Genomic DNA, 18435 nt, shown 5'->3' on the forward strand with positions numbered 1-18435 from the left:
GAGGAAACACAACATGACTGAGAGAGACCAGCAGGGAATCATGTTTGCTACCTTTGTTTTTATTTTTCTGTATTTGTACACAGGACTCCATCACATTTGTGCGCACATCAGTAAAGGAGGTCATTACATCACTTGACAGCAACCTTACCTGTAGTCTGCTCAAACTGATGGACTGCTTCTTCAATCCATTCAACCTTAAAGAGGTTTGTATGCAGCTTTTCTTTGTGTTTTACTGTTTGAAACAACAAGAGCACTGTTAACAGATTCACCTCTGTGTGATATATATTGTTTAAGGGAAGTTGTGCGAGTTAGTTTAAAACATTAAGTTTTGAGTAATCTTAAAAACTGTAATGCTATTCAAATATTACAGATGGGTGACAAATTAAAGGAAAAACCAGTACAGGTCAGAATGCTTGACCCCTACAGTGAGGGGATCCGCTGACTCTGTTATGATGTGGGGGGCATTTTGCTGGCATTGTTTGGGTCCACTTGTCCCCTTAGAGGGAAGGGTCACTGCAAATCAACACAAAGTTGTTCTGAGTCATCACCTTTATCCTATGATGAAACATTTGGGTTGAGTCACCAGATCTCAACCCAATTGAACACTTATGGGAGATTTTGAGCCAATGTGTTAGACAGCGCTCTGCACCACCATCATCATAACACCAAATGAGGGAATATCTTTTGGAAGAATGGTGTTCATCCCTCCAGTAGAGTTCAGAGACTGTAGAATCAATACAAAGACACATTGAAGCTGTTCTGGTGACACATGGTGGCCCAACACCTTACTAAGACACTTCATGTTGGTTTTTCCTTTCATTTGTCACCCGTCTGTATATCATTATCATAACTACCCGATCAAATATAATAATATGGTCAAATATGGTGAAACACTGAGAACAGCAACTTTAACAGAAGATGTTTTGATATTAATAAGAATGATGAGTGAGTTTTTTGGGTTGCATCTAAATGTATCAATCGATGATGCTTGTGCTGTCTACTTTCATCACTTGAGCATTTTCACGTTTTCAGTCTTAAAGCTGATCAAAACCCCTATCTGACACAAAGTCTCAGTCTGCCTTGTTATATGTGCCAGACAGTGTGTTGATGATTGTGCTCCTCTCACAAATCCGTCATTGTCTTTTAGGGTGAGAGGCCACCACCCCAAAGGAAATTGGACCGTCTGAAGGAGTTGATTGAGCCCTGGTTCTTTTTCTCCCTGGTGTGGAGCGTAGGAGCCACAGGAGACGCAGCCAGCTGCAAGCGCTTCAGTTCCTGGCTCAAAAACAAGATGGCAGAGGAAAAGGTCACATCAGCATCTCTGCTTTAGCATCCAAATAGCAAATAATTGATAGAATTTGTATTGATAGCTAGGTTATTTCTTGACAGAGGTGCATGAAAATAAATATAAATGCATTTGTTCTCCAGATTCAGTTATGTTTTCCAGAGGACGGCCTGGTATATGACTACAGGCTTGATGATGCTGGGATTAGTCACTTCGAGGAAGAAGACGAAGATGACAAGGACAGAAAAGTAAACAGATGACGCTTAAACATACAGATCTTGCATGGATGCAGCCAAAACTTGCAGACTCATTTTTGCCCGTTGACCCATTAATCTTAGTCAGTCTGTGCTCTAGGTCCAGTGGGTGAGCTGGATGAAAGACGCAAAGAGTGTTGTAATCACTCCGGAGACAAATTATGCTGACATCATCATTCCTACTGCTGACACAGTGAGAATGTCTTTCCTGATGGATATGCTCTTGACCAACAAGAAACCTGTGAGTACTTTGATTGTGGTTGAACTTCACACATCTGTTTTAAAATAGTTTTGTTTGTCATAAATAATAAAAAAGTAAAAAAAAAACAAAAAACAAAAAAACAGAACATTTTATACTAAAAGACTTATTCAGAGTCCAATTATGAATGCTTTACATTGACATTTCTTTCATTTCTTAAAAAAGACACCATTGTACTATATTTATGTTTGTCTTTGTGTGTGTGTGTGTGTGTGTGTGTGTGTGTGTGTGTGTGTGTGTGTGTGTGTGTGTGTGTGTGTGTGTGAGCCAGGTGCTGTGTATTGGGCCCACTGGCACAGGAAAGACCCTCACCATGTCAGACAAGCTGCTTAATAACATGTCAGCTGAATACATCACACACTTTCTCATGTTCTCTGCCCGCACTTCAGCCAACCAGACTCAAGATTACATCGACAGTAAACTAGACAAAAGGTACGCTGCTCTGATACGCATATTGTCCATCCTAATACACATTATTTACAGGACAACGATACATCTGTAACTCACCATTTGTGACAGGCGAAAAGGTGTGTTTGGACCTCCAATTGGGAAATACTTCATCTTCTTCATTGATGACCTAAACATGCCCATGTTGGAGACCTATGGTGCCCAGCCTCCTATTGAACTGCTGCGGCAGTGGATGGACCATGGAGGCTGGTATGACAGGAAGCAGATAGGTGAGAACAAGTTTCATTTCCTAACTCTGACGTGTTGTTTCTTTCATTTATTTTTTATATTAATTGTTGTATTTTTAGTGTTTTTTAAATTTATTTATTAATCTGTATTTTCTACAATGTTACCCCGTGCCTAAAATGTGAATTGTTGCCATTGTATTCATTTGATTTGTGTTCAGTTATTTTGGCTCAGAAATGTGAAACATCCGTCAGATTGAGCTTCTCTCTTTCCTGTCCTTACTTCACAGGCACTTTCAAGCATATAGTGGACATCAATTTTTCCTGTGCCATGGGACCCCCAGGTGGAGGCCGGAACCCCCTCACCCAGCGCTTCACACGTCACTTCAACTTTCTGTCATTCACTGAAATGGAGGATGCCAGCAAGAAAAAGATTTTCTCCACCATTCTTGGCAGTTGGATGGGTGAGTCTCTGCTGCAGATTTAAGGCCACATTTTAGTGGTGAGACAGGTGTTGCAGGGTATAGAATACTTACATTGCAGAAAAAAACTAATCAGAATATTTTTTTCTCTTTCAGATGGAAATATGAGTAAAAAGGAACCAGGCAGTAAGTCAGGGACACAGAGAAAGGAAGTAGACAGAGAGTGCAAATCGTGTAAAATGTCATACTCAGCATAAGTTAGTAAAGCCTCTTTAGTATAAGAAGACACAAAACAAAGGGCATGTCAAGACAAGTCATTTTATTTATAGAGCACATATAAAAACAACAAATGTATATGAAAGGGAGTGAAAGTAATGATAAAGTTGTCTAAAACTGTCTCCAAATCCCAAAGTAAAAAGATTTACACCTGAACTTTTCTTTTCTATCCTATTGTTTATCAGGACCCGTGCCGGCAATCCAGCCGCTGAATGAGTCTCTTGTAGACGCCACTATCCGAGTCTACTCCACCATTACCTCCCAGCTCCTCCCAACTCCAGCCAAGTCCCATTACACCTTCAACCTCAGAGACCTGTCCAAGGTCTTCCAAGGCATCCTCATGGCTGAGGCTGGCATGATAGAGGTAGTCCGGACAGTTCAGACAGATGTAACAGGTTAATGTGAAATAGTCACATAACTATTATGAAATAGACTGTGGGAAAGTCCTCAATATTCTCATATCAGATTTAATCACTTTATCCATTAGGTACTTAAAATATTTGCCACAGTGGAATGACCTTAAAATACAATATAAAGGCCATTAGAAGTGTCCAGTCTAAGCAGTGTACTGTATGACTCAGGTCTGCAGTGCCACACAGTGGGTGTTACAAATATATTCTTGGGTTCCCTAGAATAGTCATGTGTGACTGAAGTTTGAACTGAAGAGAAAAGGTTGAAAGAGTTTTTGTACATCTCAAATTCTCCAATGTAAAGGTTGCATTACTTTTGTGGTTTTTAGGACAAACTGCAGCTGCTGCAGCTGTGGTACCATGAAAGCTGCAGGATTTTCCAGGACCGCCTGGTGTCTGCTGAGGACAGACACTGGTTCAACATGCTCCTGAAGGAATGCATTCAAGAGTTTGGCTGCAGTTTTGAAGAGGTTGTGCCCTGCCAACCGGTTTTGTATGGAGATTTCATGAATCCTGGAGCTGACATCAAAGTCTACACATTCATAGAAGACAAGGAAAAGGTGAATGGAGCCAACCAATGACCAGTGTTGTAATTGTGTGAAGTATGTGAAGAGTTTATTTGCAAAAACATATATCTACATTTTTAGTAATTTTCATATATCATGTTTTTTTATTGTGCATTCCAGGTAATATCAATCAAATGGCTGTTGGGTTGTGTTGATTAAGTAAAAACTCAACAAAATACAGTTAACTTACAAAATTTAACTTTATTGAAAAAAAAAAAAATCCAATAATTATTATTTATTTATTTATTTTCCCCAAAAGCAGATAACGCCACATTTCATGTTTCAGAGTCAAACCATGCCATGTAATGAATATAAGTTTCTTCTATAAGTGTAATATTTAATATTCTTTAACATAAAACAAGTAGGTAAAATGCTGTAAATGCAACAAAAACAGCCCATTAATGGGCAATATCACACATTTACAAGATTCTACCTTGGAAAATACTGGCCAGACTACAAAACCCCTGAACATGAACGTGCCAGTGTTTTAACCTGCAGAGTGTTATTAAAGACCACAGCTGTAGAGCACCAGACAAGCTCATTGGCGAATTGATTCATTGAGCCTAAAGTTTGCCAGTTTTTTGTCTGCAATCAATTCTTTGGGAACTGCTCCATGTTACTTATTGTTACTCAGTATTCAGTGTAACTCAGTATTCAGTATGTCACCGTAGTCAGTCTCAAATCAGTATTCAGTATGACTCAGTATTTTAGTTTTTAGTATTGCAGTTTTCAGTATTTCAGTGTTTAACATTTCAGTACTTTCTGTTTTCTGTATGACTTCACTTGTTTATATGTATTGAAGGAGATAACATCACAGGCTTTTCAGGTTCATCCAACATGACTGAGCCAAAGTAGCACCAAAATTCACTTTCAGACAGCACATCTCCAGCTGAACGTAGTCGCTGCCATATTGCTTCACCTGACCTGAATATTGTGTGCTGATTTGCTGAACCGATTTATAAGCTTCTGTTCAAGAACAGCACTGGTGTTTAACATTCTCTGCTGTAAAAACATGAACTTGCAATGCATTGATAACAGTTTTCTGACAAAACATGTTTAGGGTTCAGAATGTGCAATGTGTTAAGAATAACTCAACAGTCAGGTCATTTTTTTAAAGGATGGCATTTATTGGATTTTGCGAATGAACTCTTCATGTTTTCCTATTGCTAAACAGCTAACCAGCCGATGATTTTTACACCTCTGTATTATATTGTCTAGTTGGCAAAAGTGATGGAGGAATACATGGAAGACTACAACCAGATCAGCACAACCAAGATGAAGCTGGTGCTATTCATGGATGCCATTGAGCATGTGTGCCGTATCAGTCGTATCCTGCGCCAGCCTCTGGGCAACGCCCTGCTTCTTGGAGTGGGTGGCAGCGGGCGTCAGTCACTCACTAAGCTGGCCTCATATATGTGAGACTCCCACACTTTGTGCAACTAAACACACAATTTTAATTAATCAGAAGTTATACTATACTGTGTTACTGCAAACCTTTTTCCAAAGCCTACACAAGTTCTTGGATTGATGTCCTAATTTACAGGCAGCTGTTTGTTTCCATTCATTTCAATCCTCTATACTTATGACATGAGACATGTGGTAAGATGATTAGATAAATACTGTACAGTAATCCATAACAATCAACATTCGTAGTTGTTACATTATGACAGTGATAGTTTAGGTTCAAACAGAAGTTGTTTAAAGAATGTTTAAAATTATTTCAAGATTGTGCAGCCATAAATTATATGGTACATGAATTACTGTTAATGTGCTAAAACTTGCTCAAACACCAGTATGGCCCTATAATGAAATTGTGCCCTTGTCCTAACAATACATTTGTCTATATTCAGGTCAGAATATGACTGTTTCCAGATCGAGCTGTCTAAGAACTATGGTCAAACAGAGTGGAGGGAAGACATTAAAAGCATCATGCTGAAGGCTGGCCTTCAGAACCAGCAGATCACCTTCCTCTTCGTAGACACACAGGTGAACAGTAACACTCTTTTACCGCCTGCTGAAGTGTTGTGTGTGTTGTAATATAACAATTTTTCAATTATTATAAGTCAATCTGAATGAGAGCATAAAGAAAATGTCAAAAATGTAGCTCTAAATGATCTAAAGTATGTGTGAGTAATGTATCTCTGTACTCTTCAGGGGACAAGGCAACATTTTACCCATTAGTACCTTTGTGTTAAACCCTCAGATTAAGAGTGAGTCATTCCTGGAGGATATCAACAACATTTTGAACTCTGGGGATGTCCCCAACCTGTATGCATCAGATGAGCAGGAGCGCATCCTGATGGCCATGAAGCCAGTGGTGCAGGACCTGGGCCAGCAGCCAACTAAAGCCAATCTTATGGCTGCCTACATTAGGAGAGTCCGCAGCAACATCCACACTGTTCTCTGCATGAGGTATTTATTGTACAAAGCTTTTTCACTTGTTCTAAAGCAACTGAAAATAAGTGGATCATGTTCTTATATCCTCCCTCCTTATTGTCTTCCTTTCCCCCTGCCCACACCTGACCTGTTCATCTCTGCAGTCCTATCGGTGAGGTGTTTCGAGCGAGGCTAAGGCAGTTTCCTTCACTGGTAACATGTTGTACCATTGACTGGTTCAGTGCCTGGCCAGAGGAGGCTCTGCAGGCTGTGGCTTCATCGTTTCTTAATGAGTTGCCTGAGCTAGAAGCCAGCCCCACGGCCATGAAAGGACTGGTGAGGATGCCGTGTGTGTGTGTGTGTGTGTGTGTGTGTGTGTGTGTGTGTGTGTGTGTGTGTGTGTGTGTGTCAGTGAGCTTTATTGACATGAGGGTTTTCAAATAACAATGCTTACACTAAGAAGGAATGCAGTCATTGTTCACCCATGACAATTCGGAATTTTAGTCCCACTATTTTTATCAAAGATATCCTATGATACCATTTCTGCTTCACATTCATATGTAAGTTCTGAGTGACTGAAAAACTTTTCAACTGGTACATTTTTGCAAAGTGACGTCTTAACTAAGTGTGATAAATTGAAATCACTGACTGCCTGAAAAGTAGGAAAAACCCAATCAAAAATGTAAAATACTGCAATAACTTTTCACTAATCAGTTCCTTTTTTGCAGACATTGATGTGTATGAAAATTCACCAGATGGTAGCCAGGAAGTGTGAACAGTACTTGGCTGAGCTCTCTCGACACAACTATGTCACACCTAAGAGCTACCTGGAACTGCTCAAAATCTTTTCAAATCTCACCGGACGCAAGAAGCAAGAACTGTGCGGTGCTCGTCAGCGCATGAAAACTGGTCTGGACAAGGTGATGTACTGCAAAGGACGAAGAATAGAAATTATTATATTTCTTATGTATTTGTGTATTTTGCATTAGATTACTCAGCTACGTCTCACTTGAATGAATATGAATGTTGAGTGACTCTGTGTAACTGGGTACATATGCTTAATTAGCTCTTATCTGACTCTATGCTGTATGGTGACCCTGTAGCTCCTTAGCACAGCAGAGGATGTGAGTAAGATGCAAGAGGAGCTGGAGACGATGAGACCTCTTTTGGAGGAGGCTGCTAGGGACACTGAAGTTACTATGGAGACCATCAAAGTAAGGAAGTATTAATAAAGTTAGAAACAGATGAGCCATTCACAAATAGCATATACCATCTTTCTGAATTCTCCTAGCACTGATATTACATATTGTATCCTTCTCTCCATGTACAAATATTAAAATTTATGCTTTGAGTCATTATAGAGTACACTGGGTTTTTTTGACAACCATACAGAAAAAAGGTGATAATGGAACAAAAGCTGGGGTTATTTTTTCCTGTAGTGTGCATGTCCCATATATGTACCGTGTAAACCAATACATTCTATATCCTATGGACTTTGACTAAGCTTTATATTGTATGTGGACAGAAAGACACTGTGGTTGCAGAGGAGACCCGGAAGTCAGTGCAGGCAGAGGAAGCAAAAGCTTCAGAGAAAGCCCGTTTTGCAGGTGCCATCGCAGCGGACGCCCAGAGAGACCTTGATGAGGCTCTGCCTGCCCTGGATGCTGCTCTCACCAGCCTCAAGTCACTCAACAAGAATGATGTCACTGAGGTTTTGACTCCACTATGTTGAGTGGTCAAGATATTCTTCAATGCTGCATTGTTAGTTTATATGTCAAATATAACTTCCTGAATTTTTTTTTTCCATAGGTGCGAGCCATGCAGCGACCTCCCCAGGGGGTGAAGCTGGTTATTGAGGCGGTGTGCATAATGAAAGGCATCAAACCCAAAAGGGTTCCTGGAGAGAAGCCTGGCACTAAGGTTGATGACTACTGGGAACCTGGCAAGGGTCTGCTGCAGGACCCTGGCAAGTTTCTGGAGAGCCTCTTCAAATATGATAAGGTAAAGTACATATCTAGTGGAGCTCTACCGTTTTCTTTATTTCAGGGTTTGGTGCTGATTCTATAAGATGTATTAAAAGCCATTTTTTCTGCCACTAATCATTTTCCGCAGGACAACATCCCAGATAGTGTGATCACTTTAGTCCAGCCCTACATAGATAATGAGGAATTCCAACCAGCCTCCATTGCCAAGGTGTCCAAAGCTTGTACCTCCATTTGCCAGTGGGTCCGAGCCATGCATGTATATCACTTTGTGGCCAAAGCTGTGGAGCCTAAAAGGGTAAAGAAAAAAAACAAAACTGAAATCCATGTTTGAGCCATTGTCATAATTATCCATGTGAGACATTTTGAGACACCACTGCACTCAAAGTTAAATTTATTTAAATAGCAGTGTCATCTAAACATTAAAAATGGAATTATTTGTACAGCAAGCTCTTCAAGAGGCCCAGGAGGACTTAGCAGTGACCCAGCGCATCCTGGATGATGCCAATGAAAAGCTGGCAGCAGTGGAGGGTGGTATTGCCACATTGCAAGCCAAGTACCAGGACTGCTTGGCCAAGAAAGACGAGCTGGACAACAAGTATCAACTGTGTGAGAGCCGCCTTGTTCGAGCAGACAAGGTCAGAGGGAGGATAAGATAAGATAAAACTTTATTGATCACCAGGAGGGAAATTTAGCATTACAGCACAAAAACAGACCAGATAAGTAGTTAGGAATATATAAAAAATACAAAAAAATAATATACATGTATACAATAAACTGGAGATACCAGAATACAGAAAGAAATATTTACTATAAGACTATTTTTATTTACTTAATATTTATAGTGTTGATAGTTTTAGGTCAATGCAACCTCTTGACCCACAGAAAGCATCTATCTAATCATCATCGTTTTTTGTTTGTTCCACACTGATGATGCATTGATTCTCAGCTTATAGGTGGACTTGCTGATGAGAAGGTGCGCTGGAAAGAGACAGTGCAACATCTGGATTACATGGTCAATAATGTGGCAGGTGACGTGCTACTATCAGCAGGATACGTAGCGTATCTGGGACCCTTCACTGTAAGTTAGTTGTAACTCAGTAAGTGTCCGCTGCATTTTAACATTCACTATTGTGAAGCTTTTCTGTCAGAAAATAACTAGACATTGTAACTTTTGTTTTAGTTATTAGAGTTAAGTAGAAATCAGAACTTTTACAAATCATAAAACTTGAAGATAATCGTTAAGATTCACAAAACTGGTTTTTAGTAGGCTAGCACTAGTGTCTCCATGTTTAGTGTTTGTTCCTTTATACATACAGTATATTCAAGTTCATCAGGGCAACATTATTGCATCATTTACCTATTTTCATGTTTTTTTTTTTTGTGTTTAGGGAGAGTACAGGGCAGCCATGGCAGAGGAGTGGCTGCATTGCTTCAAGGAGCTGAGTGTCCCACACACTGACGAACCCAACCTCATCAACACCCTAGGAGATCCTGTAAAGATCCGCTCCTGGCAGGTCAGAACCAGCCTGTTGACCTGTTAAGGCAGACCAGCTGTGCTTGTAATCCCTGTCTTGTAACTTAATCATTCAAGTCAAGTTAATTTTTGTCTTGACTTGCATGTTTCAGTTCTTGTGAAATTAACTTAATCATTGACCTTCATTGTCATCACACTTAGTCATTTTTATATGAATAGATATCAGGTCTGCCCAAGGATAACCTTTCAGTGGAGAACGGTGTGATTGCCCAGTACTCTCTGCGCTGGGCTCTGTTCATTGATCCTCAGGGACAAGCCAACACATGGATCAAAAACATGGTGAGCTCACCTTTTTCCATGTGCTGATGTGGCCATAACTGCAGAGGGTGCTAGTGAGACATTATCCTGTCACATCACATGTGCTGTATACTTTATTTACCACTATCATTAGATGCCACTACAGAGCCTCCACTGCAGATGTTTGATGTGTTGTTAGGTTTAGCACTTACACAGATACCTGCTTTGGCTGATAGGCAAACATCAACAGCAATTCATCCTTACTTCATTCATCATACTTGCTTCCTGTTGTCATCCAGGAGCGGGACAATGCATTGGAGGTTATGAAGCTTAGTGACCGGGACTTCCTCCGTAGTCTTGAGAACGCCATACGCTTCGGTAAACCCTGCCTCCTGGAGAATGTAGGAGAGGAACTAGACCCTGCTCTAGAACCTGTCCTGTTGCAACAGGTGAATACACATGCATACATACAAATACAACTCTGTGTTATGACAGTGTCATTCAAATATTTACCACACTCTGGTCTGCTTAACTCACATTTTTTGGCTCTTAGACATTTAAGCAGCAAGGCAGCACAGTGTTAAAGCTGGGTGATTCAGTCATCCCCTACCATGAAGGCTTCAAGATGTATATCACCACCAAGCTGCCAAATCCACACTACTCTCCAGAGGTCTCTGCCAATGTCACCCTTATTAACTTCACCTTGTCTCCCAGGTAACACGTTTTATACATATAAAAGCAAATTTTTAACAACATTGATCTTGTGTGTAATTTTTGTCATCAATCATCGGTTATGATGACATTTAACTCAGCCGTATCAATCGCTGAGATCTGACTGAAAAGTCTTATCGCTTGCCCTGATTGTGAACCAGACAGAACATTTAGGGCACAACCAATTATTTCTTTAGTCTTACTGCCTGTGTTTAAGTAAATGTGCTTTCTGTGTGTTTCCAGTGGTTTAGAAGACCAGTTGCTGGGCCAGGTGGTGGCTGAGGAACGTCCGGACCTGGAGGATGCTAAGAACCAGCTGATCATCAGCAACGCCCAAATGAAACAGGAGCTGAAAGAAATCGAGGATGAGATCCTGTTCCGACTCAGCTCTACAGAGGGAAACCCAGTGGACAATGAAGAGCTCATCCAAGTGTTGGAGGCTTCCAAGATCAAAGCTGGAGAGATAAAGGTCAGACAGTCTGACAGTCACACGATATATGATATCAGTCATATAGACTGATATCATACACGGCCTAATATGGAGTTCTTAAATGTCCAGTGTGTAGAATTTAGTGGCATCTAGCGGAACGGACTTGGACTATAATGTTTATGAGTATGTTTTAATTAGTGTATAATAACCTGAAAATAAGAATCATTGTGTTTTCATTACCTCAGAATGAACCCTTTATATCTACATAGGGAGCGGGTGCTCTTCCATGGAGGCTGCCATGTTGCCATGTTTCTACAGTACCACAGAACAGACAAACCAAACACTGCCTCTAGAACATTTTTTGCGAGTTTCGTGGCCATCGTAGGTTCTCCTACACTCTTGAAAGGGTAGGGGATAGGTGTATTCAGTTAGTTGCAACCTGCAACCCCACCGCTAAATGCCACTAAATCCTACACACTGGTCCTTTAAATAATTAGCTTGGTTTTGTCTCATATATGATACTTTGGTGATGTGTCTCTAAACTTCTAAGCTATTATCATTGGATTTTCTGCTAACACAAGCTGGTTTCGCTGGCAGGCCAAAGTGATGGCGGCAGAGAAGACAGAGCAGGACATTGATGCTACTCGTCTGGAGTATGTCCCAGTGGCTGTGCGCACACAGATCCTCTTTTTCTGTGTATCAGACCTGTCCAATGTTGATCCCATGTACCAGTACTCTCTGGAGTGGTTCCTTGGCATCTTCATGGCTGGCATTGCCAACTCTGAGAGAGCAGGTAGAAAGACAATCCATAGTAAATTTGTTTATGCTCTCTGGTTGCAAGATTGAGCACAGAATTATGACTGTACAACTGTACAAAGGTCAACATTTAGAACATGGACTCCAGATGTAAAAAACTAAAATAAAAAAAAAAATCCAACTCCACTGACTTTTTCTCAATATGTTTCTCACAGACACAGTGGAGAAGAGAATCACCAACATCAACGAATTTTTCACCTTCAGCCTGTACAGCAATGTGTGCCGCAGCTTGTTTGAGAAGCACAAACTCATGTTTGCCTTTCTCCTTAACGCTCGCATCATGATGAATGAGAACAAAATTGATATGGTGAGCAAGAGTTTGCAGTCTCGCACACCCTCACCTCTTTAATTTCCTCTAGGAATTCATATGTACGATACAGAAGTTCAATTAATCCAAGGTACATTTGATGAATGTGCTTTATCTCTCTGTGTCAGGCTGAGTGGCGCTACCTGTTATCTGGAGGGATGCCCATCCAAGAACTTTCCAATCCAGCAGTAAGCTGGCTGTCGGAGCGTGCATGGCAGGACATCCTGGGCCTCAGCGCTCTGGAAAACTTCAGTGACCTGGCAAAGACCTTCACAGAACATCTGCAGGGCTTTAAGAGAATTTTTGACAGCAACCAGCCTCACAGGTAAACATAGATACTATGTTAAAACAGGCACTATCTTTTCTTCATTTGCTTCATTTGTACTGTGCAGAAGCTGTCAATATCTAACAAGATGTGCATGTGTGTGTATGTTTGCCTATAGAGAGCCCCTCCCAGGAAAGTGGGACACAGAGCTGGACTCATTCCAAAAGTTATTGGTCCTGCGCTGTCTGAGGGCTGACTGTCTCATTCAAGGCCTGCAGGACTTCGTCTCAGCTCAGCTGGGGCAGCGATTCGTAGAACCTCAGGTAGAGTCCCTCCCCTCGCTCTTGCCTTAATGTTTATGTTAAAACAAATATGTATGCAGACACACAAAATCATTTTTATATCTGTGACAGTCTGCAGCAGTGCAAAGCATTAACTATGTTAACTTAATTTCTGTTCTTTGCTCTACAGTATGTGATAGCAGTGTTTATAGCTTACCACTTCTTCTTTCTCCATCTCTCCCCCAGACGTCAGACCTGTCTGTGGTCTTCAAGGAGTCGACCCCCTCCACTCCCCTCATCTTTGTCCTGTCGCCTGGCACTGACCCTGCTGCTGACCTCTACAAGTTTGCTGACGTCATGCAGTTCTCCAAGAAAATGAGAGCCATCTCTCTGGGACAAGGCCAGGTCAGGGCCTGGGGGATGCCTGGGAATTCTCTCACACTTTCTCTTTCTTTCTCACACACACACTCTCTCTGACCCAGAAGGAAAGCCACTGTAAATCACTTTCTCACAGAACCAGGCCATTCTCTTTTGTCTTGTTAGGAATGGCCACCTCAGTGCTAATTGTTTTTTTCTATTTCTGACCAGAGGCCAGGACAGTGTACCGTATTACTTAGACAAATGTCACATTCCAGTACACCATCAATCAGCTTGACCAACAACCATAAAAACCTTATGTGCAGGTGTTAGGATAAATGCAGACTCATTGTCCACAAACTCTGCTTCCAGCAGCACCCTCCCCCCTCAATAGATATTAGTGTGCATTTATCACATTACTTGCCATGCTGGCTCTGAGGGCTCTTAGCCTTCCTGAAAGACTCACAGAATGCCAAAAAGGCTGGATGGAGATGTGCTACATCCGGCAAAATATCAGCAAAATAATCTATATGCTACCCAGTCCTTGGATGTTGTCTTTTAAATGAAAGCCTTGTGTTAAGCCTATATGTTTGGGGCTTGTTTTCTTCACATCTGCATTTTTCCTCTGCTGTTGTTTGTGTGATTTAGGGCCCCTGGGCTGAATCCATGATGCACACTGCAATGGAGAGAGGTCAGTGGGTCTTCTTCCAGAACTGTCACCTGGCGCCCAGCTGGATGCCTTCACTGGAGAGACTCATTGAGAACATAGACCCAGTAAAGGTCAGGACATAGGCATACACAGAAGTGCAGGGACATACACAAACTTATGCACGCGTGCGCACACATACACACACACACACACACACACACACACACACACACACACACACACACACATATACAAGACAGGATCATTAAAGGCACTGTATGGAAGAATTTTAGTTTAAAACATTCAAAAATGAACTAAAATTATCAACAGAATGTGAAGAACAGTTTTGACATTATGTCAAAGACGTCTATGTATTGTGTTCCAGAGGTATCTTCTGAAGTTAGCATGCTAACCAGCTAGCCCCGTCCCATCCTGTCTCGTAATACCACTTTGTACCTCAAGAGGCGATAGTGAGTCACTGTAGTGTCCAGTCTGCCTTCAGTACAACATGAGAGGATGAAGAAGTAGTGCTGCCCTGAGGACGTATTCTAACCTCTTGTCAATCATGTTGAAGGTACTGTTGACGATTAGTCAATGAATGGAACAGTAAACGCAATGATGGCTGAAGAAAAGAAAAGAAAACAAGTGATAGAAATAGAAGCAAAACAAGAGTTAACATTTGCGTTGCTTTCCACCACTGGAGACAGTGATATGCTGCCCCCAACTGGTTTGGAGTATGAATTCGACAGGTGGCCAATTCTTACATATAGCACCTTTTCTGTAATTTTTTAATTTACTGCCCGGGGGCACCATGTCCTTTCCCCTCTACAGGTGCACAAAGACTTCCGTCTGTGGCTCACAAGTCTTCCCAGCAACAAGTTTCCAGTGTCTATTCTCCAAAATGGTTCCAAGATGACCATTGAGCCTCCGAGGGGCATCAAAGCCAACCTACAGAAAACCTACCTGAGGCTCACCAATGACTTTATCGCCTCCTCCACCAAGGTGTTTCTCTCCTCAATCGTCCTTCAACTGAGTCCGCTCCTGCTCATATTTACATCCTTACTACTTACTTTTGATTACAAACCTGCATCTTTGAATCAGTTTTGTTTTTGAGAACCACTCCTCTCCTCTCCTCTCCTCTCCTCTCCTCTCCTCTCCTCTCCTCTCCTCTCCTCTCCTCTCCAGGCAGCACACTTCAAGTCTCTGCTCCTGTCTCTGTGTCTGTTCCATGGAATTGCACTGGAGCGGAGAAAGTTCGGTCCACTGGGCTTCAACATTCCCTATGAGTTCACCGATGGAGACCTGAACATCTGCATCAGCCAACTCAAAATGTTCCTGGACGAGTACCAGGACATCCCATACAAGGTGGGGCGAGGGCTTCTGTCTATATTCAACCTGTTTGGAGAAAAATATTTCCAAAGCCCCATATTTGAGTCTCATTTTATTATTCTGTCTTTCTCTTGTTCTTTTTTCCTCTTTGTGGCTTTTTTATCACTCTGTTTCTGTCTCCCTTGTCCTTCGAGCATGTCATGTATGACACATCTATTGCCCACTGTTTATTGCTATTTTATTGTGAAATAGTTCTTATCTCTGTGGGTAAGCTTAAAGAAAAACAGACCCTTTAATGAGAAATGCTACCTTTCCCTGCCAGAGAATGTGTGTGTGTGTGTGTGTGTGTGTGTGTGTGTGTGTGTGTGTGTGTTTGTGTGTGTGTGTGTGTGTGTGTTTGCATGCATTCATTTGCCTCCCCTTTTTGTCCTCCACCTGTCCAGGTGCTTAAGTACACCGCAGGGCAGATTAATTATGGTGGCCGTGTGACGGATGACTGGGACAGACGCTGTCTTCTCAGTGTGCTGGAGGATTTCTACTGTCCCGCCGTGCTCGCTGATGATCATATCTACTCCTCATCTGGAGTCTACCGGCAGATAGACACAAATCTGGATATCAAGGTTAGATACTGTAAAAGCCAGGGCATTCAAAAGATCGCGATAAGAGCAGTGCATTCAACCTTTATCTGCATCAGTACGATGGAGGAAAATGGAATTTTGTCTCTGGTGCTCAGAGGATTAAACACTTTAAAAATAAAAAATATTGAGCACTTTAAAAATACAACATGTCTTTTCAGAAACAGTGTCTATGTTTTTATTGGAACTACTTTCTATGTTGAAAACATGTCAACTTCTGTCCGTTTGCACAACGTTGTTCCCCAATAAATCAACAGTCACAGAAAATGTTTTCTCTGTTCTTTCTGCATTTCATAAACAAGGAAACGTAAGATGTGAGGCTGTAAGTATTTGTCATTTTGAATAACTGTTTGTGTGCAATTACACAAGTATTGACACTGTACATGTTAAGTTTGGATGCCTGCAGATCCTGGGAAAGTCTTAAAAAAAGTTACATAATTGTAATTCAAATTTAAGCGGTTAAATTAAGATTAACTGACAACCAAAACCAAGTTAATGACACTTTGTTTGTTTTTGGTTAGAGCTCATACAGCTGGTGTCAGTGTATCTTAGCGAGTAACCTGTTGTCATGGATATTCTGACCCTAGGGTTACTTGGCATACATCCGTGGTTTGCCCATCAATGATACACCTGAGATCTTTGGTCTCCATGACAACGCTAACATCAGCTTTGCCCAGAATGAGACCTTCGCCCTGCTGGGAGCTGTGGTTCGTCTCCAGCCTCGAGCTGCATCTGCTGGGGGCAAAACTCAGGAGGAGGTACAGATGTCATATTGATTAGATTGCCTTTAGTCTTTTTGTTATCTTTATTAGTACTAATTACAGCATATTGTATTATGTATGCTAAATAGCGACAGGCTGAGAGGCATGGGACAACAGAAAAACTGTTTTTCGATCAAGATTTTAGCAGAACACACTGAACTGAATAATGTTAAGTAGGAATTGAGTTTTGATGTGTGAAGAATTGGATTCAATGCTTTTTCTAAATGCCTGGACCAAGGCTGATCTGCCTCTTCCTGTACCATAGATAGTGGAGGAGATAGTGGCAGGCATCGTTGAAAGGATCCCGCAGCCTTTCAGTGTCCAGGAGGTGATGGAAAAGTACCCAGTCCTCTATGAAGAGTCCATGAACACAGTGCTGATCCAGGAGGTCATCAGGTAACATTAGGATGTTACTGTGAGATAACCTCACAAACCACCTGCAGGTCTCCATGATATAATAACTGTTGCTGTAGACTCATGATCAGGGCTTGAAAGATGTGACCAAATGGAGGTGAATTCACATAACCACTGTTTATTTTAAAAACTTCCTTTTGTGCCAGTGATGCGCCATACTGAGATCAGCTGCAGCAAATTAATCGCTCCTGGATTCTTCTCTCCATCTGTTACTTTAATGACTAGTGTATTTGAAATACTCATCCAGGGAGAACAAATGTTTGCAGTTTGGTGATTGTTTGAGACCAGAGAAAGAAAGTGCTGTCTGTGCTAAACTAAAAGCATCTTAGACGATGATCAGCTCACCTCGCAGTCAAGTCTAGTGGCCAGAATAGATCAGTGATTCTACCCAGTATAATAGTAACATTATTTCACTTTAGAGGTAAAAAATAATAATAATTAACTGTGTAACCAGTTATGCAGTGAGAGAAATTGTACCCTTCAAAAGCCACAGCCTGTAATCATTCTGTAATAATAACAGTTTCATTTGGTTGTGTGTGAACTGTTGTAGCTGAGGATGTCAGCAACTTCTCTAAAGTGAGTTTGGGAAGCCAGAAATCTCTGAATCTGACACAGACTTGGCTGAGATCAACAGTCTTATCAGCCTCTTGGAAATATATCACGTTCATTTTGTGCTGCCATTTTTTTTCTATTAAGGCATGTTGTCCTGATGTTATAAACAAGACCTTTTTCAGAAAATGGAATTATATTTTAGTTCATTTTGTCCAAATTATCCCTGAAGCATATTGACTAAGATGTGTAACTTAATGCAGCAGTTACTGTGTATATGCAATATCAATAATCAATATTTTGTGCTCTCAGAGTTCTGATCTTAATATTTTTTACATTTTCATTTCCCTCTATGTAATAACGGACTACACGGATGACCATATCTTGAGTATTACTCAATCTGTCATCAGTTTGAATCTTCAGTACTTGCATAACCTTTATGTCTTTCAGATATAACAAGTTGCTGGCGGTGATCTCTCAGAGTCTCAGTGATATTGTGAAAGCTCTGAAGGGTTTGGTGGTGATGTCCTCTGAACTGGAGCTTATGGCCAACAGCCTGTTCAACAACATGGTACCAGATATGTGGAAAGCCAAGGCAAGACACACACATAGACATACCAGTTATTACTTTTCTGATCTCCTTGTGGAAACCAGGGACCAGTGTGACAACCTCTGTAAAACATCATGTTACATAT

At 41.2% G+C, this 18435-nt stretch overlaps 1 protein-coding gene across 5 annotated transcripts in view; it reads left to right on the plus strand.

Moving 5' to 3' along the window:
• dnah1 (dynein, axonemal, heavy chain 1) overlaps nt 1–18435 on the plus strand; it is a 34312-nt gene that overhangs the window by 14129 nt on the left and 1748 nt on the right. For 3 of the 5 annotated variants that reach the window (XM_044348554.1, XM_044348553.1, XM_044348555.1), the window contains exons 39-76: nt 84–203; nt 1148–1306; nt 1429–1533; nt 1640–1780; nt 2070–2230; nt 2318–2475; nt 2721–2894; nt 3009–3038; nt 3314–3492; nt 3868–4098; nt 5323–5519; nt 5955–6090; nt 6308–6516; nt 6645–6816; nt 7209–7400; nt 7584–7694; nt 8006–8191; nt 8290–8481; nt 8593–8760; nt 8909–9100; nt 9412–9543; nt 9854–9979; nt 10159–10278; nt 10536–10685; nt 10790–10950; nt 11191–11416; nt 11975–12170; nt 12349–12500; nt 12629–12825; nt 12944–13088; nt 13293–13451; nt 14052–14183; nt 14884–15054; nt 15238–15417; nt 15825–16001; nt 16604–16774; nt 17043–17173; nt 18191–18335. In XM_044348554.1, coding sequence (XP_044204489.1) covers nt 84–203; nt 1148–1306; nt 1429–1533; nt 1640–1780; nt 2070–2230; nt 2318–2475; nt 2721–2894; nt 3009–3038; nt 3314–3492; nt 3868–4098; nt 5323–5519; nt 5955–6090; nt 6308–6516; nt 6645–6816; nt 7209–7400; nt 7584–7694; nt 8006–8191; nt 8290–8481; nt 8593–8760; nt 8909–9100; nt 9412–9543; nt 9854–9979; nt 10159–10278; nt 10536–10685; nt 10790–10950; nt 11191–11416; nt 11975–12170; nt 12349–12500; nt 12629–12825; nt 12944–13088; nt 13293–13451; nt 14052–14183; nt 14884–15054; nt 15238–15417; nt 15825–16001; nt 16604–16774; nt 17043–17173; nt 18191–18335 — 6084 coding nt within the window. Of the gene's footprint in view, nt 1–83; nt 204–1147; nt 1307–1428; nt 1534–1639; nt 1781–2069; nt 2231–2317; nt 2476–2720; nt 2895–3008; nt 3039–3313; nt 3493–3867; nt 4099–5322; nt 5520–5954; nt 6091–6307; nt 6517–6644; nt 6817–7208; nt 7401–7583; nt 7695–8005; nt 8192–8289; nt 8482–8592; nt 8761–8908; nt 9101–9411; nt 9544–9853; nt 9980–10158; nt 10279–10535; nt 10686–10789; nt 10951–11190; nt 11417–11974; nt 12171–12348; nt 12501–12628; nt 12826–12943; nt 13089–13292; nt 13452–14051; nt 14184–14883; nt 15055–15237; nt 15418–15824; nt 16002–16318; nt 16339–16603; nt 16775–17042; nt 17174–18190; nt 18336–18435 lie in introns of those variants that run through there. The other 2 variants (XM_044348557.1, XM_044348556.1) reach the window with 2 other exon arrangements.

The sequence above is a fragment of the Thunnus albacares genome, chromosome 4 (assembly GCF_914725855.1).
Source record: "Thunnus albacares chromosome 4, fThuAlb1.1, whole genome shotgun sequence".
In the NCBI taxonomy this organism is placed as follows: domain Eukaryota; kingdom Metazoa; phylum Chordata; class Actinopteri; order Scombriformes; family Scombridae; genus Thunnus; species Thunnus albacares.